This window comes from Pimephales promelas, chromosome 6 (genome assembly GCF_988280905.1).
Source record: "Pimephales promelas chromosome 6, fPimPro1.hap1.1, whole genome shotgun sequence".
Taxonomy (NCBI): domain Eukaryota; kingdom Metazoa; phylum Chordata; class Actinopteri; order Cypriniformes; family Leuciscidae; genus Pimephales; species Pimephales promelas.
In genome coordinates, this window is record NC_142774.1 from 16,141,005 (window position 1) to 16,161,014 (window position 20,010).

The 20,010-nt window shown below is 39.6% G+C and overlaps 1 protein-coding gene and 1 pseudogene across 1 annotated transcript; both read right to left on the reverse strand.

Moving 5' to 3' along the window:
* Positions 1-569: 569 nt before the first annotated feature.
* LOC120461371 (uncharacterized) lies at positions 570-5,474 on the reverse strand (annotated as a pseudogene).
* Positions 5,475-8,947: 3,473 nt separating this feature from the next.
* kctd12.2 (potassium channel tetramerisation domain containing 12.2) lies at positions 8,948-10,267 on the reverse strand. The gene has a single exon (XM_039649657.2). It carries the CDS (start codon positions 10,198-10,200, stop codon positions 9,397-9,399), a length of 804 nt encoding a protein of 267 aa, XP_039505591.1. The 5' UTR covers positions 10,201-10,267; the 3' UTR covers positions 8,948-9,396.
* Positions 10,268-20,010: the final 9,743 nt, after the last annotated feature.

Consider the following 20,010-nt stretch of genomic DNA (forward strand, 5'->3'; position numbering starts at 1 on the left):
TGTGGCAGAGAGTTGAAGAACTGCAGGTATTTGGAAATCTTAGCAATTCTTGCCATTCGTGTTTCTTCAGTAAAAGATTTGGATGTTGACCAGTGCTCTTTAATGCTTCAATAATTAATTAAAAATCTGTTTACAAGGCAGAGATCTGAAACCATTCAGCCATGCACAATTTCATGATCATTTTGCGATTTATAAATTTCAGTTCTGAACGAGAGGCTTACGCACATTTGTGTGTGTGTGTGTGTGTACGTTTATTCTCAGATCATTTCACAAGTTCACACGTACGAATAATTAGAGTGGATAAGATTTAATGTGTATTTGGCATGCTGTCTGGGGGGAGAGCTCCGAGCTTGTACTCATACCAAAATGCGTACTCGTACTCCCCCCAAAAGGCTAAAGAGCAAAGGACAGCTGCTGGACAAAAGACCTCCCCAAATGAGTGCCAAGTTTGACATGCTGGCATCTAGAGAAGGGGCCTGGATGGTCAACCAGGAGGGCGGCTCGTGGCCATTGGGCCTTACCCACTGACGTTGAAGTGACAATTCCAGCCTATGCTTACTGGAAAGTTCTTATTGCGAACTCTTGGAGGCCAGTGTTTGCAGGAAGTTCTCGCTGTGTCCACTGTGAGAGAAAGAGAAGCCAGAAAAAAGAACAATGAGTACCGGGAGGTTTTCTCGTACTGCGTCCGCTGTGAGACCAATGCTCTCTGGAGGAGAGAGAAAACGTAAGTGCTCTACCGGGAGAGTTCTCATTTCGTCTGCTGTGAGAACAATGCTCGCTAGACAGTATAAGAGAAACCAGAAAGAGAGGAAAATGAGTACTGAACTGGGAGATTTTCTCACACTGCGTTGCTGGATTAAAGAGAAAACATACAGTAAGTGCTCTACCAGGAAAGTTTTCATTGCATCTGCTGTGGGACCAATACTCGCTGGACAGAAAGAGGAAACGGGAAAAGAGAAAAATGAGTACTCAATCGAGAGATTTTCTCACACTGCGTCGCAGGACGAAAGAGAAAACGTAAGTGCTCTACCGGGAGGTTCTCGCTGCGTCCGCTGTGGGACAAAAACTCGCTGGACAGAAAGAGGAAATGGGAAAAGTCGAGGGGATTTTTAAATATATATTCTTCTTCTTTACCCGATGAGGGTTTGGTGGGCTTTTTTAATGTGGAACCGGTTTGTCCTGAAATACCGTTGGAAAGCATCTGAGGACCATCTCCCAAGAGCTTGGATCTGCTGTTGGGAGAGGCCTTTTTGGGCTGCTGAAGTTGCTGCCCCGATATGGAAGGAGTGAAAAATCCTTTGATGGAATGCCTGAATGTTAGAGAACAGATCTGAGGTGTTTCTGAAAACAAAAGATTGTCACAGGTTTATTGACATCGTCAATGAACAGGGGTTCCAGGGGAGATTTATCTTGGGAACTTTTCCACTGCAGATATGCCAGAATTGACTGGTTTTGTTGGATTGGCGACGAGAGGTTAAAAATGTAGATGAAATTACCCTTTTTTGGTTTGGTCAGCCTTACTTTGCTTGATCAAATATGAGATTGTTTCACCATCTAGTACTGACAAGTCTGAGATCGTGGGGTGGATTTTTGGGTCAAACTTGGAGGTGATAGCAAGTTCCGAGCACCTAAGAAAACCAAAAAAAGCTAGGGTGAACATGCCGTCGAGTGTGCGGGCGGTGTTGAGGGGCTGGTAGCTTGTGCAGAGGGTTGATCTTTGGATCCCTTTGATCAGCAAGGAGGTTAGTGGATTATTTGTCTCAGGGGAGGGAATTTATGGAGTTTACGCTCAAGTAGCCTTTAATGGACCCGACTTGAGTGCCATTAACACTATTACGGTAGGAAATAAAGGAGGATTGAAAAGAGAGAAAATCAGGGAATGACATGCTATAAGAGACGTGGAATGTTTTAAAACATCTCCAAGCCGTTACGTAGGATTGGAGGGTCCTGGGAGAAACTGCTTGGAGTATAGTGTTGAGCGATGCGTCGATGAAGGGTTTTAGCGGGAATATTAGTTCTGAATAACGAGGTACTGGAGTTGGGAATTGGTCCGCCTCTTGAGCCAACATCCTGAATTTCTGAAACAAAAAACGAGACAGGGAGTCAGCGATTCGGTTTTCTGACCCGGGTACGTGTTTAGCAATTATAATGAATTGGTCGCAAGCTGAAATCCACATGAGGTGCCTTAGGGAATGGCCTTTATTAAGGCAATGCACTGTTGTGTATAATTGTCACAATGCACTAAAATGCTAATAGCAGACCGTTCTTTCCCCCATAGAAAAGCTGCTACTACGAGAGGGTAGAGGTCGAATAGAGCTGAGGATTGAGATAGGTCCAGGAGCTGCGGTGGCCACGGACACGCGAACCAGCGACCTTTATAAAATCCCACAAACCCAATTGAGGGCATGGACTTATTATTTTTGACTCAAATATTTTTGGACTGCTTTTGCATCCAAAAGTTGATAATAATAATATATTTTATTTATAATGCACTTTTCATTCCGAAGAATCTCAAAGTGCTACACAGGAGAATGACAGTAAATACAAAATGATAAAAACAATCAGCATATAAAAGCTTTTCTGAAAAAAAGTTAAACTGCGAAATAATATTTGCCGTGCCAGCGAACTCCGAATAGGTGCTATGAATCTGGATGGATAGGCATTACTTTGAAAGCAGATGTAATGTCGAATTTACCAAGCCAAGCACCCCGACCTGCAGTTTTGATCATTGTCGATTTCGTGATTTATGTTGTAGTTTTTAAAGCGAAAATTCATCGAAAGGGATCAAGCTGTTTATGCTAGGGAACAGGGAATTGTGGGGAGCTGACAGATCAATTATTAGGCTTTTGTTCGCCCGAGAATTTTCTTGTAGCCACTCCGATGGGGCTAATACGAAACAGATTAAAGGGGGTATCGTGATCGAATGGCCCGATCATGAAGCCTGGCTTAACTTCTTTTTTGATCAGCTTGTCTACGACTTCAGGTAGAGGGTGGATTGAAGATTTTTGAAATGTTTACAGGGTTGTCTGCTTTCAACAAAAGAGGAGACTCTCCTTTCGAAGTTATGGTTTGCACTGGTTGCTGTGCAAGGCACGTAGCTGGTGGATTTTGCGGTGCTTGTTCCCAGGTAGGAAGAGAGGAAGGGTTAACCTGCGGGCATGATGCTTTTGAGTGCACAACTGATTGATCTGCAAACTGTGCAAGAAATGTTTTTACTGCCTAAGAAAACCCTACTGTGGAGATCTGGGTCGAGCATGCCCCTTAGTGATGTGTCGTTCATGAACAATTCGTTCATTTTGAACGAATCTTTAACATGATTCGCGAGTTGTCTCAGAGAGTGATTATGAGCAACGTAATGAGTTCTGAATTTGTACTGGAAACGGATGATTAGTTCATCTTTGAGTCTTCGGGTTCAGGGCGGGTCCTAGTCTTTCGTTCTTCCTGCCAGTCTCATAGAGACTGTGCTGCTGTCATTACTGGAAAGAGAAATGATTAGTTCATCTCTCGAGTCTCGAGTTCAGGTTCGGCCGGGTCCGAGTCTTTCTTTCTTCCTGTCAGTCCCATAGAGACTATGCTGGCAATACCGGAAAGAAGGTAAGACAAATGATTAGTTCTTCTCTCAAATCTTCGGGTTTGAGTCCTTCGTTCTTTTGTCACATGAATTGTCACCGTTTTGAATAATAATTCACAAACTTGCAGTTAGTTAATTAATAATAGTAGTTAATTAATGTATAATATATAATAATACACACTACAGATGCAAAATATAGAAAAGAGACAGACAGGGACAATAATAAGATGGAACTTTTATTTTTCAGATAATGTTTATTGCATATATATATATATATATATATATATATAATGTTTAATGCCTAAATATAATACAATATACATTCAGACACAGTCAATAATACGAATCTAATGTTGTATTTGATGCAAGATTCCAGCGGTCATGTGACAAAAGAACGAAGGACTCAAACCCGAAGACTCGAAACTGAACTAATCATTTTTCTTTCCAGTACTGACAGCATAGACTCTAAGGGACTGACAGGAAGAACGAAAGACTCGGACCCGGCCGAACCCGAACTCAAAACTTGAGAGATGAACTATTCATCACCCTTTCCGGTCCTGCTGTATCTCACACGGCTCGGCCCAGCAGACAGATCAGAGTCAGACAGAACTAACAGAATCAGACAGCAAAAGCCTGAACTTAAGACCCAACAACTACTCAATTAATACAACATTTCAGCTGCTTATAATTTGGCTTTGGCTGCATTACCCTATATTTTATTTTTATTCTTTTTACAAATGTAAGCAAGATATTCATAAGTACTAGATATGTGGGGATATTTAACATGCCATTTTAATTATTTTATGCTGAAATGAACTAAATGTTTTGAAAAAAGATTCGTTCATTTTGCTGAACGAGACTCAAAGATCCGAGTCAGTAAAATGATCTGAACTTCCCACTACTACCCAGTATGTGGACTGGTTCCACTGCACGACTTGCACGGCCCTTTTGGCTGAAAACAGTTTATGGTACAATACGTGTAGAAGTGCCCTCTGCCGTAGGACAGCGTGAGCTCTGCTATGATTGCCAGATAATCATTTAGTTTGCACCACCTGTGGGGAAAAGCTGAACAGATTATTTCGGTGAAACGAAAAAAAGCTATAGAAAATTCAGAAAATGAAGAACACAGGATACGTGTGAGTTGCTGTTTTTCAGGGTGACGGAGAAATCCCAACAGTCCCAGTCCCAGCCCCAACAGTCCCAACAGAGAAGGGAAGAAAGGTCTACGTCCGCACCTATACTCTCTGTAGGCCAGATTCCTCCTCCAGAGTGGATATATACTAAAGACAAGCACAAGTAGTTTAGTACTTAGTGTCAGTTGTCAGTACTTAGTGTCAGTTTAGCAGACAACATCCTGTCCTAACCATCTGTGAAGGAAAAAGGAAAAGATAAAATCTGCTCTTTATTAAACCCACAAGGTTATGGAGGATACCAGGGCTTTATCTCATATAGATTTTCTTTGATGTGCTCAGTGATGTTATATTAAAATGCAATATTGACCTGTTCCTGCTGAACACAGTGAGACGTATTCATCTAATCCACCTCATTTAAACAGCCTGGAATGAAAAATGCCTGATGCCCCGTGGATTTACAAGAGCCTCTTTATATTGCCTATATTCTCCATAATCTTTGTGTAATAACATAAATGGGCCCTATTTCAAAGCAAATATGTTCTATGAAAAGAAGGCTGACCAAATTTAGCCATAGGCAATTATTAGTAAGAGGTAAGCCTCCAAAACCTTCCTCCTATGCTGTTGGATTTAGTGGACTTTGATTCATGCTTCACTTTATCTAGACCCTGGGCTATGTTTGGCTCCAGAAGCTTTGGGATGTCCCCCACACTGAGACCAGCAAAAGGCTCCCTATATTTTCCAAGCCTCCTTGTGAAGACTGCTATAGACATCCTGCCAACAAAATGTTCTTTAGTCTGCACACTACTGGCAAATAAGCCTCTGGGCCTGAAAGCCTAATTTTACAGCATCAATATCAGCTCTTAGAAAGAATATAAAATATATGGTAAACATTGTAAGAGTGCAATGGTGCTTAATGCTATGCACATAGCTTACCACAATTACCATCCTTTTTTTTTTTTGAAGATGACATAAACTGACTCGTATTCGGTCTGTTGCCATGCAAGTAAAGCAAAAAACTCATTTCAATAATGACAATAATGTCAGCAACATGGGAATTTATAGGTGCTATTGGCTTCTGCTTTTATAAAGCGACTTTGTAAACATACTAAAAGTGGTTGTCATGGTGATGACGTGAAATGTCCAGCATCGTTCTCATTCTTTTCAGTGAGTCAGCTGGAGTTCACCATTACACGTACCCTCATTAAACCTGGCAATCTTCGAAGGATATCCAAAGCCTTTTGATTCCCAACACAGGCATTCCTATTTTAGCCACTGACCTGTGTTGATTATTAAACAAGGCGAATGAAGGTACGAGCCTCCCGAGCATGCAGCAGGACATTCGATTATATTGATCTGGGCTTGTCGCTAAGGAGTTGGTTTACATAGAGGCTCCCTGCAGTTTATGACAGAGGCTCACGGAGCGATATGCTGGAAAGGTTCTCTCGACCGTTCATAAAATAAACAGTAAATTAAGCTCTAAATAAACAGTATGTGAAGAGTTCAGATACAAAAGCCTCTAAGTGCCATTGGAAATTTTCTTTTAAAATGATCATTTTTATCAAGCTTGTATATTTAAGTTCAGTAATTTCACTTAAATGGCAATGAAGATTACCTATTAATTGTCATTTAAGTGAAATTACTGAACTTAAATACACAAGCTTGATAAAAATGGTCATTCTAGAACAAAATTTCAAATGGCACTTAGAGGCTTTTGCATCTGAACTCTTCATGTGCAAATATGTAAAATACAGGAGCTTGTTTATATGTGTCTTGATCAACAATAAGATAAAAGGCAATAAAATGCAAGCATCCATCTCACATGTGCTGCAGCAGCCCTGCTACAAATCCGTGAAAGACTATTAGTGCGTGAGGGCAATTATTTAAATGTCTTTCTGATGAGTACTTTCCTCTGTCCATTCATGTATTATGTTTCAGTCTAATTTCCCTGCTATGTTCAAGAGATAGTTCACCCCGAAATGAACACTTTCATCATATACTCACCCTCAAGTTGTTCAAAACTTGTATGAACTTATTTCTTCTGTTGAACAGAAAGATATTTTGAGGAACGCCAGTGACCAAACATTTAATTGGACCCCATTGACTTCTACAGTATAGCAAAAAACAAACAAACAAACAAAAAACAAAACTATGAAAGTCAATAGGGTCCATTAATTATACTTTACGCTTTTGCAAAAGTTGTATATGGCGCTTTGGGATGAGAATGCGTTGATATATATATATATATATATATATATTTGTATTATATTTTTTATATAACTTGGGGTGTAGGAGTACATTTAAAAAAAATGTTTTCCCTGTTTACATAAATGCTCTGGCTTACATTATAAAAACATTTTATTTTCTCATAACACAAACGTCCTGTCAGCGTTCCCTCTGGAATGTTTGTATTCATATTGTCATATTGTTAATGTACAATTGTCCCACTAAGCGAACTACAGTCCCACAAAAGTTTTCAAACTTATTTTTAGACTAGACAAAATATATGACTACAGTCAATTAGTCGGTTTTACTGTGTAAAGACGCAAAAAGGTATATGATTGGACAAAATAACTATATATCTATGTATCTGAGAGAATTTTGTCCCAAATGTTCTTCATAATCCTCCATCTTTAGTGATTAATTTTGGATGACTGAAAGAATGAATAAATGCATATGTCTAAAAGAATTCAAAAGAGCAAATAGAGTGTCTTCCAGCAAAGGAATGCATTGACCAGGACCATCTGCTGTCTCCTCCATAGCCTGCGTATGTCTCCGGTTTGGCAGAGAGAGACAGAGTATTCCTCTGAATTATTACAAACAGTAAGAGAGTCCCCCGGATTCTATTTTTTAAAAACTGGAAATTAGTTTGGAAGGATCCCTTTTCTATCTTTGTCTTCTGGAAAGGGCAGTTGTACTTTACATGTGGAAAACACCTTTTGCATGAAACAGGAAACTTTTGTTATAACTGAGAGGGGCAGAGTATGATGTTTTTCCAAGATTCTTAGCCTATTATGCATACTTCCAGTGAGTGCAACGATAAACTTCAACATGGAAATCTTTTCTTAAATCTAGACTTTCCACATATAGCGGTGACTCTGGCTTTTGTGAAACCATGATAACAAAGCAGGTTGTTTTAACTTCTGTGTTTAGAAGTACAGTAAGATCTATTTTCACTGTAGGTAAAACAGAGGGAAGTACTTTTGTGTGTTTTGATGAACAGATAAAATGTCATGATAGTGTCATGTCGTGTGGGTGGAATGCACCAAAACGGAACCATGAATTGAAAGTGCGAAAGATATCCAAACTAAAGTTGCATGAAACAATATTCAAAGTCTTCTGCCATTGCAGGAAGTGACAGTTAAAAGTTGCAAAAAACTGTTGCAATCTATCTTGGTATGGCTTTTTTTCTAGCTGGAAAGTGTTGGAATAAAAAAAATATATTATTTTGTAATATTAGAATTTATAATTAAATAGATAATAATTAGATTTTGGCCTGTAGCTCTTTCACTCATTGACACTGACACACACACGCACACTCTTCAGAGAAAAGAGAGGGCTCTTTGTTTTCTGTTCTGTGTATTTTTTTCTGTTTTGCTTTCTCTCTTCCTCTTGATACAACTTCCTCTGAAGAGAGAATTTGTTCCTGTCTCTGTGTGACTGACACTCAGGTGGTCCAGAATTGTCAGTAATATACTGTGATACCTGGCAGTTATAAATAAAAGCATGTTTATGATATTTTGACCACTGATATTTGCATATTTTTGATTGCATCTATGCAACACAAAGAAGTAAAAGCATATTTTGCATAATTATATGGTATGTGTGTGTGTGTACACAGGACTGTTGGCAGGCACAGGCCTAGTTCCTGTTCTCTGTCTCCTAGTTGTCCATCTGTTTCCTCAGGCCAGACAGTGTCTCTTCTCCACTCACATTCACATCTCCTTTTTGGAGCCTGCACTAAGGCCACTCTTGCACCATCACCAAAGGTGTTCAGTCAGCACACACACCACAGTTTATGTGTTTTATATCTTCACACTGTCATTTCAAACGAACTGTGACAGGATATCAGCTGTGGTTTAATCACCAGCTAGTTTGAAGCTAGTAGCCCGTAGCTTGTTTGTCCATTCAAATTTGTTGTGGGACACATTCAATTGAAAACCTGTTATTTTACTCTAAATTAATCCACTCAAATTAAAATATAGCCTACCGTAATGAGGTATTATTCAGAGTCTCCATTCAAATATGTCTTTCATGATTAGTTTATTATGTTTGTGAAGCTGACAGACATAAAAACAAAACTGGTAATAATCCCGTATAAATCTGAGGGAAAAATGGTATATGCAGGAATCCAATTATTATTATTATTGTTTTTTTTATATATATATATCACAAATTATCAAGAACTTGAGTATAAAGATTGATTTTGTGCTTCCTCCCAAACCTTTTGTAGTTAAATACTGGGAATTGCCATCAGTGGTTGTTTTGTATTATGGTTACAGACGTTGTTGTTAAATTATTACTTATACACACAAATAGGCTATGCACAAAACGTCTGCTCATCGATTGACGGTCCCTAATTTTTTCTTTACATAAAACATTGTGCACAAAACACATTCGTGATGCGTATAACGACAGGAAATGTGAGTGTCCGAGAAACGTGTTTGAATAAAAGTTCCAAAAAGTGAGTCCACTTCAATCTCTGCTAAAAACGTACTCGGTGTAACTCGTCCAGATTTTGTCCTCGTTGGGGTCGTTACTCGAGTACGCGCAGGTGCCCGTGGAGCTACAAGCAACCATGTGGAAGCCCATCTCCGCCAGCCTGTCAAAGGCTTGCTCCAGGAAATTATACTTCAGGTAATACCGAGACGTGTATCTCTCTGGGAGTCTGTCGGGGTCTCTGCTCTCGTTCAGAGTCTCCCCGAAAACTTCTTTGGCGAGGGACGTTTTGCCGCACACGGTGATTCTCGCGACCCTTCGAAATTTGGCGTCTTGTTGGATGTCTCGTCCTATGGTGTAGGAGCCCCTGTACCCGATGGTTATGTAGCCGGTTTTCTTCACGTCCAGAGACGGGGATCGAGGTCCAGTGCTGGTGCCGGCGTGCGCAGCTTCCTCCGGGTCGCTCTGGCACACCTCCTCGCAGATAGAGTTATCCTTACTGACCGCCGGTCTCAGGCGTCTCGCCAGCTCTTGAAGTTGAAAATATTCCGCCTCTTTAAGAAGGCTCGCCTTCTCTTTGAAGTAATCGGGCAAAACCAGAGTCTGGTCTCGCAAGTAATCCAAAATATATCTGAACAAAAAGCCGTCCCTGTCCAAAAAGAAGCGTCCCTTGCTGTCGGTGGTAAGTTCCGTGGGTTTTTTCTGACTGAACATGGTCCAGAGCAAAGAATTGGGCACGGAGAGTAAAGTTGAGTGTCGCGTAACGTAAACTTGCCCTCCGACATTGAGCTCAATAATCTCGGAGAATCGCTGTGAGGCGTCCGCGCGACTTGTATCCATCTCTGCACAATTGCGCGAGACCTCCGGTGCAATCACGGGACTGGAGAAGAGTGGAAAGAACTATTTCAGCTTTGTTTATGTAGGCAAAACACGGTTACGTAGGAGGAGGAATCTGACGGCTGTATTAACTCTTTGCTACCACCAAGAAAATAAAATAAAATATTAATAATAGGGCCTAATAGTAGCCTAGTAGTAGCAGCAGCAGCAGCCCAGTAGTAGTAATAATAACGATAACAACAACAATATAATAATAATAAAACCCTGCATAACAAAGTCAAATGCGTCCATGAGTAGTAGACATACATTTTTATTGTTATTATTTAGTATTTGCTTTGTGATAAGACATAGGACTTTCAGAATGTCTTTTTTTACACACAAAACTGTTATTTAGTATGATTTGAGGAGGTTCCAAATTGACTGTAGGAAGCAAGGATTCAGCATCACAAATTTGTACCTCTGATTAGTGACAAAGAAAAACTACTAAGACTGGACTAGGGTAGTATTTACAGTAGTCTGAGACTAATGCATATGCTGGTTGGCCAGAATCTGAAATTCCTATTTTAAGATGTCCTTGTTACAGTGAAATTTGCACAGTAAGCACTGAGAAATATTAACTAACAACATTACTTATTATAAGATTAGGGCTAGTTGTATGTATCATAATGCTGTTGACAACAAGTAGCCAACATGTACAGTATGTTGGCAACAAGGACACTGTTTTAGTAAAGTGTTGCCATATTTAGTGTAACAGTTACTTAATATGCACATATGTGCCTTAATGTGGACAGCTTTGGATTTTTTGGCATTGCTATCAAACATTCACTACATCTTATAACTATTTATCCAGTAAAAATGCCCAATTTTACATCAAAACATTTTCTTTACTGAGTGGTTTTCTGATCCCTACTTGCTTTTAGTTAATTATGAAAAAAGAAGACAATTTAGTTAAAATAAATTATATAAATATATATATATATATATATATATATATATATATATACACACACACACACACACATCAATGTCTAAAACAGCAGTGCTTCTATAGCGACATCTAGTGGCCATTAAAAAGAACAGGGTTTCTGCAGGTTTCAGTAAGTCAAATTTAAGACCTACACATCGCATTAACAAAAAAAATATTAAAATAAAAAAATATTCGGAAAAAAAATAATTTATTTCAATTAATTCAGTAATTGAAAAAGCATTAATTTAATTTACAGGTAAAGCAATCACATTAGTAACCTTGGTAACACTTTATTTGAAGGGGTGTGCATAAGACTGACACGACACTGTCATAAACATGACATAACACCATGTCATGAACATGAAGGAGTCTTTATGGAATGTTTATGACTGTTGTCATTAAGTGTCATTCGGTAAATTATGACACGTTTAATGCAAAGTTTACATTGTTTAAATTGTCTTTGTTATGACAACTTGACATTAACAAAGACAAAAATGTCTTGATTATATCAACTTGACATTAACTACAACTTGACATTAACAAAGACAGAAATGTCTTTTTTATGACAACTTGACATTAACCAAGAAATCATAACTAGTCCAACGTGTTCCACTTTACTTGAGGTAAGGGGAAATATTAATGACACTGTTGTTAAAGCATTTGACAGTGTAATAACTCTTAATGAAATCTTTATAACTAGTACAATGTGTTCCACTTTACTTGAGGACAAGTGAAATATTCATGTCACAGTTATAATGGTGTCATGACAACCAAAGTTAAAACCAACCATAACATATGACAGGCTAATGTTAACGCAAAGCTAAATAACTTCTTAAAGTTTGATAATTAGACCTGTTATGACATATTTGTGACAGGTTATGATTTCTTATTTAATATGAAGTTGTTATAACATAGACATTTTTGTCTTGGTTAATGTCAAGTTGTCATAATCAAGACATTTTTGTCTTTGTTAATGTCAAGTTGTCATGACAAAGACATTTTAAACTTTGCATTAAAAGCGTCATAATTTACCGAATGACACTTAATGACAACAGTCATAAACAGTCATAAAGACTCCTTCATGTTCAAGACAGGTGTTATGTCATGTTTATGACAGTATCATGTCAGTCTTATGCACGCCCCTTCAAATAAAGTGTTACCATAACCTTCCATATCCAACAACGTGCCGAATGCCCAAAACCTTAGGCCTAAAATGAAAATAGGTTCAAACAAACTTGCCCTAAAATAGATTTCATTTCATACTTATTTACATTACAAAACAGCATATTAATAGCCTAATAGAGATTGTGTGTGTGTGTGTGTGTGTAAGAGTCAGAGAAAATAACGTTTAAATTTGTACTTTGCATTGTAGGCTATACTGTAAAAACAATAGTTGATTTTAGTTGATCATAACTAAAGATGAAATGGCATGAACATTTCATTTCATTTTTATTTGCTTTTTAACAAAGTTACACCTCTGAAATATTACTTCTAACAGTCAGTATAATACCATAAATGCAAGACCTAATAAATAATTAAACGATAAAACAATGTTTCCTGCAGCATAAACAATGCACAGCTTGTCTTTTATAGACTGTTTTATTAGAGTCTTGACTATTTTATTGGTCTAAAAAAAAACTTAAACGTGTAGACAGATGTATCCCATAGGCCCAGTCTCACAGACAGGGTTTTGATTAGGCCTTAGTTTAATTCGGGCATTTAAGTAGCTTATATATATATATATATATATATATATATATATATATATATATATTTAAAAAAAAAATACTGGTATGTATTGAGACAAAACAATGACAGTGGCATATTTTAATATATGGAAGTGCAAGTTGCTTTCTGTTAAACCAACACAAATATGCATTTTATTCTGAGACTATAGCCGGGCAGTAATGTAACACAATAAACCTAGCTCCAAAATCCCAAAAACTTTCTCAGATTCAGGAAATACAACACATATGCTGGTTAGCCAAATAGTCTCCTGTAAGCAAAACATTTTATAAACAATATGCTAAATGCTGTCTAGAGAATATGGTCCGCACACATCATTGACTCCTAAAAAACCTCTTGGTAAATTTCCCAGAAGGTTCATTCCGTGTGCTGGAGTGTGGGAATAATCCTCCATCATAAGACCACTGAGAGACACTTACGACTGTGGGCAGATGGGAAACCACTTTTTGTTTATAAACCATTCACTTCATATCAGTTTGCTGCACTTTATACTTTCAAGCATAACTGCGAGAAAAAGGGACTTTTTATTTTATTAGGGACCAAGCACTGAAGGTTCATAGGCATATATTTTATCCCCTGGCATACACTCACCTAAAGGATTATTAGGAACACTATACTAAAACTGTGTTTGAGCCCCTTTTACCTTCAGAACTGCCTTAATTCTACATGGCATTGATTCAACAAGGTGCTGAAAACATTCTTTAGAAATGTTGGCCCGTATTGATAGGATAGCATCTTGCAGTTGATGGAGATTTGTGGGATGCACATCCAGGGCACGAAGCTCCTGTTCCACCACATCCCAAAGATGCTCTATTGGGTTGAGATCTGGTGACTGTGGGGGGGCATTTTGTACAGTGAACTCATTGTCATGTTCAAGAAACCAATTTGAAATGATTCAAGCTTTGTGACATGGAGCATTTGACGTCAACGCACGCGTCGCATAGTAACCCGCGCGCGCCAGTGATGCTCCATTAGTAGTAAATGCAGAGACGAGAAGCATCACAAATGCGTCCTTCTCTTTATTGTCATGTCATTAACAAGAGTACTACAAATTTGGAGGCCTCGCTGGGATGAATTTTGGTTGGTCTGACTCCTTCATCAGCGAGAACTACCCAATCACATTCATCTCTTACCCAGACATACAGCAGTGAGGCTGCAGAGTGGAGAGACAAGAATGATTTTGTGGTGCGTGCGCTTGAGACACAGTGAGTTTAGAAGTGACGGCACCCAGGTCAGTGAGGTACCCACCACTTTCAACCCTGCTAAATAAAAAAAAGAGAGAATGGATGCGCTTGAGAGTCTTCAGGAGGAGATTCTTACACATCCCGTCAGTGAAAGATGTGACCCGCCTCTCACTCATAAAGTATATCAGTATTCATTTACTGAGGAGTGAGCTGGAAGAACTAGAGGATAGTGGCATGGCAGAGTTATTGTGTATTCATGAAAAGATAACTGACCTCACAGTGGCCACTGCTGACAATTCTGGAAAAGGGGCGGAGCCAAGACACGTTGAAAGAGACATGAACAAGGCCCAGGGACCAGTGAGAGAGACTAGTGTTTTAACTGAGTCACTTTAGGGATTGCATATGATATTAATACTGCTGTTGCACACACCACATTGGGGGCACAGGCAACATTAGATAGGAGGCGGACAGACCATTCACAACTGCCCCAGAGACACAGCGCACCAGTCATTTGGCAGAAAGAGTTTCAAATCTCAGGTTTAATCAGTGAACCAGGCCAAAAGGACCGATTATCATTCTCTAGTCTTGCTCGACAAATCGAGAGTGGGCTGGGCAAGGGATATCCTGAACAGGAATGACTCCTTTTGCTCAACAACAGCATCCCCAACGGCATCACTTTCAAATACCTCCCCAAGCCAGTCAGTCACTATACCCGGGCACACGACAGTACCCAAATGGACGGTCATCGCAACCCCAACGCCAGTATCAACAACCCAGAAGCCAGCAAACTAGACAATGTTTTCACTGCCAACAGAGGGGAACCACGGAGCGGTGCACCCATTGCTATTATTGTAGCAGCAGCGAACACTATGCAGCTGGTTGCAGAGTACGGGATACGAGAAACCAGAGAGAGATTCAGTTAAACAGGGAAGGGTTGCTCCAACGGGACAGGGAGTGACCCAAGAGATGAGAACGTCCCGACAACGCACAACACAACAGTTCAAACTCAGACCGCAATACCTTGTGCCTCATGACATAGATAGCATAATAACAGCCGAATGCTGAGTTAATCAACATTACCCAATAACTTCCCTAGTTGGCAGACAATGCCTGGCGGCCTGCTATTTCCAAGGGAATGAGACAGAGGCTTTATGGGACAGGCTCCCAAGTGTGTATCATTGATGAGCAGTGGAAAGACCGCTACATACCAGAAGTCAGACTGAGAGATATTTCCGAAGCCACAGAAACACCTGAACGCCTACACCTTGTGGCTGCCAATGGGACTGACATGCCGTATGGAGGATGGGTTGAGGTGACGTTTAAGTTGGCCTCCCCTGCTGAAACAGTGAAAGAATTAGTCGTTCCTGTGCTTGTTCTAAAAGAGCAACTGAGCAACTCCCTACACCTCTTATTGGATTTAATGTAATCGAGCAAGTGATGAAACAAAAAAGATACAGACAATTCGGGGATCCACCACGACCAAGGTGGAGAATTTGAGAACCAGTTGTTTGACCAACTAAGGAAGTACAGTGGTATTACAGCATCAAGGACAACCCCTTACCATCCACAAGGAAATGGCCAGGTGGAAAGGTTCAATCGAACGATACTACAGATGCGCAAGACTCTGACAGAGAAAGAGAAATCCAATTGGAAGGAGGCACTTAACAAACTAGTCTTCGCATACAACTGCACTAAATGTGAGTTTACCGGCTTCTCGCCATTTTACCTGTTGTTTGATCGCTCTCCGCGACTCCCAGTTGATGCACTGTTCAGACTTGAACAGGACCGCGGCACCACTAATCAGCGAGAGTATGTAGAACGCTGGACAAAGGGGATGCAAGAGGCTTACCAGATTGCACGGAACCACGCAAAAAAGTCAGCTGAAAGGAACAAGCGAAACTAGGACCACAAAGTAAGATGTGCTGACCTGAACCCTGGAAGCCGAGTTCTTGTGAAAAATCTCACTCTGCGAGGGGGTCCTGAAAAGCTCAGGAACTACTGGGAGGACGAAGTTCATGTCGTAATTCGTCAGGCCATGGAGGACGTTCCTATTTACAAGGTGAAACCTGAGCAGGGTAAAGAAAGGTCAAGAGTTTTACACAGAAATCTACTTCTACTATGTGATTACTTACCGTCATCCATTGCAGAGAAAAAGGACTCCACACCTATACGACAGAAAAAAAAGGGGGTCAGCTTGGAAGGAACAGAGAGTATGTGCCAGAGGCTAACAGTGAAAGTGATGAAGATGAGTACAGCTTCAGAGTGGAATGCCAACAAAGAGACAAAAGGACAGACGGACAATATGTGACAAATAGAGATGTGTCATCAAGGGAGTCAGGCTTACCTGAATCATCAGTAGGTACCCACGAACTAGCTCATGAACCACATCCACAGTCTACCCAAGCTGATGTGGAAACTGAGCCTGGAGAAGAGAGACAAGACAGGCAGGAAGCTCAGGAGATTGGATCAACTGCTGAGTCTGAGGAAATAGATTTAGTTGAGAAAGGAGCACCTGCGATACAAGAACAGAGAAACTTGCACTCAGGGGAACAAAGCAGGTTAACAACGAGAATGCGACGACCTCCAAAAAAGTTCACTCACGACACCTTTGGGACACCAGTATGTCGCAATGTGCAGAGTATGAGTGGTGACTAGTATCATGATTTCAGAGTCCCAAACACTTGGACAACAATACCCTTTTATTATCACCAAGCCCCGCCTTTTTGCTACTAACTGTGAACAACCGTATATTAAAGTTAATCTACTGTTCTGGTTATACCGCCCAAGTGCCTGTGGGGTGCAAATAATTATGGACTGTTGATGTGGACTGTTGATATGTGGTCATACATACTGGAACATTTGTTAAGCTATGAACTGCCCTTTTATTATGCACTGAAGAGCCTGGAAAACATATATGAACAATGGACAATCAATAGTGAACTCAAGTGAACAGCAAAAGCAGATACTGCTATGCAATTTAGGGAACATGGACTGTTTTTTTGTCCTTTCCTGATGACAATCCCGCCAAAAGGACTATTGTTGCTGAACTTTGAGACTTTTGTTAATATCATTCGCCAATTGAATTATATGAGAAAAAAAAGAGGACTTTCACTATTGGTGCCATTGTAATTGTTGTGATTCCATTGAAGAATGTGAAAAAAGTGAATTATCACTGTGGAATGAGTGTAAAAATAAAAAAAAGAGAGAAATTGGTTTAACAGAAAGCAAAATTGATAAGATTGAGAAGGGCATTGGTAGATGTCGGGACGACATTTTATCCTGTAGGGGAGAGTGTAATAGTGAGTACTATAGGCCTTTCTTTGTTTGTGTTTGTACATTTCTTTGTAAAATAGTGTGATGTTAATTTTCTAAAACTGTTAAGTATGGTTACAATGTTTTTATGGGCATTTATTCATATTAGTATTTTCGGTTGGCATACCAGCGTGATGACGTCATCGCGCGCGTCGTATAGTAACCTGCGCGCGCGCCAGTGATGCTCCATTAGTAGTAAATGCAGAGACGAGAAGCAATCACAAATGTGTCCTTGTCTTCATTGTCCTGTCATTAACAGGAGTACATTATCAGGAGTACACATTATCCTGCTGGAAGTAGCCATCAGAGGATGGGTACATGGTTGCCATAAAGGGATGGACATGGTCAGAAACAATGCTCAGGTAGGCCGTGGCATATAAAGGGTTAGTTCACCCAAAAATGAAAATTCTGTCAGTATTTACTCACCCTCATGTTGTTCTAAACTTCTATTTGTTTATTTGTTCTGCTGAACACAAAGGAAGATATTTGGAAGAATGTTTTAATCAAACTGATCTCATTCCCTATTGACTACCATAGTAGGAAAAAATACATACTATGGTAGTCAATGGGGAATGAGATCTAAGGGGCCTAAAGTGTGCCAAGAAAACATCCCCCACACCATTACACCACCACCACCACCAGCCTGCACAGTGGTAACAAGGCATGATGGATCCATGTTCTCTTTCTGTTTACGCCAAATTCTGACTCTACCATCTGAATGTCTCAACAGAAATCGAGACGCATCAGACCAGGCAACATTTTTCCAGTCTTCAACTGTCCAATTTTGGTGAGCTCTTGCAAATAGTAGCCTCTTTTTCCTATTTGTAGTGGAGATAAGTGGTACCCGGTGGCGTCTTCTGCTGTTGTAGCCCTTCCCCCTCAAGGTTGTGCGTGTTGTGGGTTCACAATTCTTTTTTTTTTCAAAAGTCGGATGTGGGTAATTTTTTACTTGCTCATAAATATAAATGTCTGTAACATCTAAACAAAATGAGATATTTTCATAAAATATGACACACAAGCAGAGGGACTACGCCAGTTGGTGGCTATAATTAACAAAACATGAAATTAAATCTAACTATACCTTTGGTCTGTTTGACTTCAAAAATTGGCATGCAGTGTCTTTGTCTCAATTGCTATCAATGTCGATTGAGACATTGGCGTACCTTGATAAACATAGCCGCCATTTCAATTGCAAAACGACAAAAAGACCCAGAGCTGTAACTTGCCAATGGTTTTGAATATTGACACCAAACTCTCTGTGTGCCATTGTTATGCCACACTGAAAATAACACATCGATTTGGTGATCGACAGCGCCACCTTTTGTTCAAACAAGACAAGCAATTAAATCCCATAAAAAAATGATTGTATATGTTTTTTTTTTGTTTTTTTTTTACCATTTAAAAGAAAAAAATCAATCACTTTACATTTGGTTTGCCATTTGTTTTGCTTCTCATTTTGTCTCTGCTGTGCTTGGCCCCAATAATCGCTGCTCGGAGCTATATTTTAGACATATTTTCAATTTTGTATGTAAATGGAGAACAGAAACTGTCAGGTTTAGTTAAAAAAAATAAATAAAACAGGCTTTTAGTTTTCCTGTCAACATCCTCCATTTTCATTTTACACCAATTTCTCTGAAAAATATCTCAAACGGCTGAATATTTGCTGCCTCTCAGTAACAACTGTCAAAACAAATAGAGATTTCAGTGAGCAGAGCTTATTAAGCAACTCTGACATGTTGCAGTTTTTGGCTGTTTTTATTATTTGACAGTCATGGATCATGCAAAGAAAAACTGTGCAAGTTCACCCCCTTGTGACTGAAATGGTACATTGCAACACGTCAATACTGGACTCACATGCACTAAAAAGTACATTTATCTACATGTTCTTGACAGACTTTCTTTCACTTGTGCAAACACATCATTGCTCACTTGCAGATCTCTTTTGATTTAGCGCAGCAATTTTGAGATGCCACACTGAGTGTCAGAATTTAACCACCAGCGGTTCAAAATGGAGTACATAACCCTGAGATGTCTGAAGAAAGCACACTTAATTAGACAGCTGCCTCTCATCTCAGATATGCATGGCGTCATTCTGGTGAGACATAGGAGTAATTTCATAAAGCATGTTACCAGGGCTTCTGTGTGAGAGTTGCAGTATTGATCCAATGTCTTTCCTATAAAGGTCAGGCACTGTTGGGAGAATCAGATAATTGGGCATCAGTGTAGATGAATATCACAGTAATGTTTCTGTTCACTGAATAGTGTCCGGTAAGGTGGATAGATAGAGCATGTAGCACTTAAACCTTAAATTTCCCCATGTTCGCCTTCACATTATTTCCTGGGGGGAAAAAGCTGTTCTGTGAACCAGAATTAATGAAGGTCATCTTCAGATTAGCTATTTGCTATAGTGGTACATTACTCATATGATTAATTAATTTGAGCATGGTGACAGACCTTATTAATTTAAAAGTTTAACAGCTAAAGCCGGATGGTCAGTTATTTTGACTGGAATTATTAATGTATGGCATTCTAATGTAGCCCTATCGACACAACGAGTGTACTGACAAGTTACCTTTGTCAAAGAATGTCCATATCCTGAAGTGT

Excerpts from the sequence above, each read along its gene's own strand:
- kctd12.2 (XM_039649657.2), bottom strand. The coding sequence starts at position 10,200 with ATGGATACAAGTCGCGCGGACGCCTCACAGCGATTCTCCGAGATTATT.